The sequence below is a fragment of the Mauremys mutica genome, chromosome 1 (genome assembly GCF_020497125.1).
Source record: "Mauremys mutica isolate MM-2020 ecotype Southern chromosome 1, ASM2049712v1, whole genome shotgun sequence".
Taxonomy (NCBI): domain Eukaryota; kingdom Metazoa; phylum Chordata; order Testudines; family Geoemydidae; genus Mauremys; species Mauremys mutica.
The window spans coordinates 360,989,886-360,995,885 of record NC_059072.1 but is presented as its reverse complement, the minus strand read 5'-3'; the positions used below and the strand labels follow the sequence as shown (position 1 = coordinate 360,995,885).

Here is a 6,000-nt window from a genome sequence, read left to right as displayed (position 1 = left end):
TAGAGAATAAGACTGAGAATATATTATTGCCCTTATATAAATCCATGGTACGCCCACATCTCGAATACTGTGTACAGATGTGGTCTCCTCACCTCAAAAAAGATATTCTAGCACTAGAAAAGGTTCAGAAAAGAGCAACTAAAATGATTAGGGGTTTAGAGAGGGTCCCATACGAGGAAAGATTAAAGAGGCTAGGACTCTTCAGCTTGGAAAAGGGAAGACTAAGGGGGGACATGATAGAGGTATATAAAATCATGAGTGATGTTGAGAAAGTGGATAAGGAAAAGTTATTTACTTATTCCCATAATACAAGAACTAGGGGTCACCAAATGAAATTAATAGGCAGCAGGTTTAAAACAAATAAAAGGAAGTTCTTCTTCACGCAGCGCACAGTCAACTTGTGGAACTCCTTACCTGAGGAGGTTGTGAAGGCTAGGACTATAACAATGTTTAAAAGGGGACTGGATAAATTCATGGTGGCTAAGTCCATAAATGGCTATTAGCCAGGATGGGTAAGAATGGTGTCCCTAGCCTCTGTTCGTTAGAGGATGGAGATGGATGGCAAGAGAGAGATCATTTGATCATTGCCTGTTAGGTTCACTCCCTCAGGGGCACCTGGCATTGGCCACTGTCGGTAGACAGATACTGGGCTAGATGGACCTTTGGTCTGACCCGGTACGGCCTTTCTTATTTTCTTATGTTCTTATGATGCCCCCCAGGCCTACCCATGGCTACACCCCTGCTTCGACCCAGCCTTGTGTCCCAGTGTCTCTGAGCATCTTCCCGTCTGTTTGCCTCTTTCTTGTGGAAGCTGAACCCCGTGTGAGCCTAGGCCCTGTCACCATAGTGCTCTGTGCTCAGTGTGTTACACAGTCAAGGTGTGAAGCTGACCTTTGCCCTCGGACTGCTCCCTGCCAGCCAGACCATGTGAGATGAGAATCCTCTGTCTGTTCCTCCATTTTTTGCAATGGCTGCAAACGCCGGTCTGGTGACTATGCAGAAATTCCGGCATCCTTGTGACACTCCCACACTCCCCTCCAAAATCCTCCTCCTTATTCCTTGTTCCTCATGGAGAATGGAAGGGACGTCCCCTACTGGAAGGATCCAAGGGAAATTTAGGCCCTGCCAGGGAGTAATCAGGCCCCAGATTATTACTCTATTTTATTTTATTTCAGCAAGATCACAGCTGTGACGGTATCATCGTTACCACTCAGCCGCCCTCGAGGTAGCCATGTGACTAATCAGAACCATATGAACAATGATGACAAGCCTGGATTCTAGGAATAGAGCCTGCAGCAGGGCTGGTGCTGCAGTCCAATTAAGTAGCATCACCCCATGTCCCCTGTGATTTGGCCTCCTGCAGTTTGCCATTGGCTGTGATGGAGGTTAAAGCTGGTGCACACTAAGCCAAGCAGCTGAGGTTCCCTGATGGCCAAGTGGCCCCCAAGGGAATGTGCAGACATGCTTCATAAAGACAGTTGCCTTCCTATCTGAACAGACACTGCCTGCTGCCTGTGCAATCTCTTCAGTGACTCCATGTCCTTTAGGGTGAAAACCTCTGGTGTCAGCTGCTCCCCTTCTAGCAGGAATTAGGTACGTTGGCAGGTTTCACTCTCTTTACAATGTGAAGTGAAGGGTAAAGGCTGCGAGCTGTTTAAATCTGAAGATGTTCTGTGTCACCGCAGCAAACTCAGCTCTGCTGTCAGAGTGACTCTGTAACAGGGGCAGGAGGACAGGCAGCAAGGTGCTCAGGGGGTTATTCAAGTTCCACAGAAACCTGAGCTTGGAGTATGAAAAGCATGATGCCCCCAGGGGTCTCGTTTCTACAGATACTGAAGGCTCTGAGCCTGATCCTGCCAGGGGCTGAGAGAGATGAGACCCCACGGAATATCAGTGACAAGTTCTCAAATCTACTCAGGTTTATTTGCTCCTGGAAATTTAATCAGCAAATGCATTTTCAGAGCTTTTATTCTCTGGCTTGATTGTGAAGGCAGGAATTCAGAGCTGCATTACTTTGTGGTAACACGTCTGAGAGGGCATATTTTTGCTCTATAGTTACTATAGTTAAAGGGCTACTGGCATCTCTTCCCCTTCTCTGGTCTCTTGAGTGCCAAATGTCAGCCCTTGTAGCCTTGCTGCACATGGTGTGGAATCCCTCCATTCTCCCACCCTCAGACTGGACTCTGGGCTACAGCCCATTGTGGGTCAACTGTGCTGCCTAGCAGATCCGAGTGGGTTCAGCACCTGTAGTTCACATGTGTGTACTAAGGTACAGATGTGTAAATGTTAGGCCAAAACTATTCATTGTAATAGAAATATTACAAACAGATCTTTCATGCCATGCCTGTATATCGAAAGCCAGCAGCAGAGTTGTTCGAATCTCTGCAAAAAGGAGCAGGGGTAACTTTACTGCTTAATGGCTTTGGCTTTGGAAGTGCTCCACATACTGTTTGCAATGGGTTCGTGCCTTAACTCTTTGTTCAGTGGACATTTGTGTGATACTGTCTCCTGGTAACTGACTAGAAGCTGTTTCTAACACTTATATTCAGAGTCATGCACTCAATAACTCTGCAAGGCTTGTGCAAGACTTTTCAAAAAGTCATGAGTGACCAGGACTGCAGGAATGAGTTTAGCTGAGGTGCAGGAAAGAGGAGTGGTATAGTAGCTGTATGTAATTGACCCGAGTCCCCCATTACATAAGCATGGCTGAAGTAACAAAAGCTTATGCTCAAATAAATGTGTTAGTCTCTAAGATGCCACACGTACTCCTGTTCTTTTTGTACTGTCAAGTGGATATTAGTGCAACACCAGTGTTTAAAGTATTGACCATTTGTGATGCCAACACCTCCCCTGCCCAGATGAAATAACTGTCAGTGTTAGCTTGTAATTTTCCAGATCTACAGACTGTCTACATGGGCAGAGGATGCAGGTCCTGTGAGGATAAAGAGAAGCCTGTAGGTATGATCGAAGTCTCTGCATTCCATCAACATTGGCAAAGCACTTCAGCTTCTCTTGGAGGGTTTCTTGGGGGTCAGAGAATAACACCGGCAGCATTTGGTAAGGGTGGTTAATAGAGCCTGATTCTGATTGAATTTACACATGAAACTCTGGCGTGAGGCTGCTGATATCACTGTTATTGAATAAAGGACCTGACCCTAAAAATTTATCCCATAGGCTGGAAAGAGGCAGTTGCATAATCTGAACTGTCAGGAACGCACACAAAATAATTCATATAATGAAGCTATAAATCATATTTAAAATAGCAACAGTGCAGGACAGATAAATACAATGACCGTTTTCACCATGCACTTGCCATGTGTTTACACACATGACATGATACAAGGGGCCACACTCAGAAGTGCAGGGCCAGAAACGGTGTCTGTGTGAAGGGTATAACAGAGTTCAAAAGAGAACTACATACATTCATGGATGAAGGATCACTTGATGATGACCTGTTCTGCTCATCCCCTCTGGGCACCTGGCCTAAGCTCCTGTCGAAGACAGGATGCTGGGCTAGATGAACCTTTCATCTCACCCAGTATGGCCGTTCTTATGTTTGTATGTTCTAAGGTCACAATGGTAAAATCGCACAGTGCTCAAGTAGGCTGTGGAATTCACAGCCAAAAGATATCAATGGGGCCAAGAGCTTAGCAGGATTCAAAGAGGGACTGAGTAACAAGTCCAAATATACTAGAGAGGATTGTTTTAAAAATGTTTGAAAGGGGTTCTAAACTTTTCTAATTTACACCACAAAATATGTTTAACTAATGGGTGTCAGGAGGAAACTCCCTGGAGCAGGTTATCTCATTGCTGCCTAATTAGGGCTTCCTCCACCTTCCTCTGAAGCATCTGGACATGGCCACTGGTTACTGGGGCAGATGGACTGCAAGTCTGATCCAGTCTGATTAATCAGATCCATGTAAATCCTAGCGTGTGTTTTTGCTTATCTACCTTGAGCTCTGTAGGCTGTAGACTTGCACTGAGAGCAGAATGATTCCTTGCTAAATATCATATAATCTCCTCTTATTTTTCTTTTAGGAAGGATATTTCAGAACTCCTCGGACTTGCCCAGTACATTATGTCAGCTGTCAATGACACAAAATTAAAATCTGTAATATTCCTTCTCACCGGGCTACCGAGTGATGGAGACACACATCTCTGGATTACTATCCCCTTCTTCTTCATGTATGTTATTTCGATAGTAGGAAATTCAGTCATTCTGTTCATTGTAAAGACAGATCCAAGCCTCCATCAGCCCATGTACATTTTCCTTTCCATGTTGGCCATCACAGACCTTGGCATATCGATATCCACCATGCCGACGATACTGGGCATATACTTGTTTAACTCTAGGGAGATCAGCCTCGATGCCTGTTTAGCCCAGCTGTTCTTCATCCACTTGCTTCAGTGCATTGAATCCTCTGTGCTGTTGTTGATGGCCTTTGACCGCTTCATCGCGATCTATAACCCGCTGAGATATGCTGCCATCTTAACCCTGCCGAGAATAGCCAAGATGGGACTGGTGGCTGTGATAAGAGCGATGGCCATAATACTTCCACTTCCCTTTCTCCTGAAACGGTTCCAATACTGTCAAGCCAATTTCCTCTCCCATTCCTACTGTGTGCACCGGGAGGTCATGAAGATGGCTTGTTCAGATATCAGAGTCAACATCATCTATGGATTGTTTACTAAACTCTTAATAATGGGGTTGGATTCGCTGCTCATCTTCCTCTCTTATGTGATGATCCTCAAAACGGTGCTGAGCATCGCGTCCTACGAGGAGTGCCTGAGGGCCCTGAACACATGCGTCTCCCACCTCTGTGCCGTCCTGCTCTTCTACACACCTGATATTAGCTTGACTGTGATACACAGCTTTGAGAAGGACTCTTCTCCCTTACTTCAGATTCTCCTTGGATACATCTCTCTGCTTCTCCCCCCACTGATGAACCCAATTGTGTACAGTGTGAAAAGCAAACAACTTTGTGTGAAGATAATCAGGGTGTTTATCAAGTGAAGGGTCAGTTCACTACCAGGCTCCAGTGATATGGAAGACAAAAAGCATGGGCCACCTCTTCCATACTGGACCGTTACATCCAAGATGATATGAGTTACTGATATTCACTCTGTAGAGAGGTTCAGAGGAGGTCTAAGGCTGGTGAGGGAGGACAGGGATGGTGAGAGAGGACTGGGCACTGTGGGAGGGAGACCCAGGTAGGCAGCAGCATTTACAGAGTGACTTTTTGTGGAGAACCAGGGGATAGGTTGAATGTTGGACAATAAAGAGCTGTATTGTTTGCTGCTCCAACGTCACAATTCGTGTTAATAATCAATAAAGAGAAGGGATGTGGATGCTGTTTCCCATGGCCTGTCACTGTCCCTTCTCTGGCTATACATCCAAGGGCTATAAAGAAAGCTGCAGAGCTGTTCTGCTGTAGCAGGCCTGGCCCTTTCTGAGTGCTCTGGGTGCCGCATTGCCCATGGGTTCTGCACCAGTTGGGGACAGGGGCTATTCAGGGGGTCCGGTCAATCTACCCCTGCACACTCAGTCAGGTGCTAGTGACTGACTGGTGTCAGACACATGATTAACGCAGGAGTGCCAGTAATGGTCTGACACAAGAGTCCTGGGAAGAGACTCAGGCCAAGGTTCCCTCCCCTTCCACTCCATTTGTGCTGCCCTAGTAATGCAAAACAGTAGAAACTGGCCTCAGCTAAGGCCCAGTGATCTCCTATCCCAGCCCAGCACATTCAGTGTAGGGTGAGCACCTTTTCAACAGGCAAAAGCTGGACACAGGCTGGGAGCCCGGTCCCCTCTGTGACCCTGCCCCACCCCTCTTCTTCCCCACAGAGGTCCCACTCCCTGCTCCTCTTCTTCCATGGAGGCTCCACTCCCTGTCCAGGCCTGAAGCCAGAGCTGGGCCATGGAAAGAGCTGATCAGTGAGCCAGAGCCACAGTGACGAGCCTGAGATCTTCCATTTGCCCTGGGCAGGGGCTGGGGGAAC

General features: G+C 46.8%; 1 protein-coding gene across 1 annotated transcript; it reads left to right on the top strand.

Annotated features, from left to right (window-relative positions):
- Positions 1 to 4,078: 4,078 nt before the first annotated feature.
- Positions 4,079 to 5,014, top strand: LOC123366583 (olfactory receptor 51G2-like). Its single transcript, XM_045010195.1, has one exon. It carries the CDS (start codon positions 4,079 to 4,081, stop codon positions 5,012 to 5,014), a length of 936 nt encoding a protein of 311 aa, XP_044866130.1.
- The last annotated feature ends 986 nt before the right edge of the window (positions 5,015 to 6,000 follow it).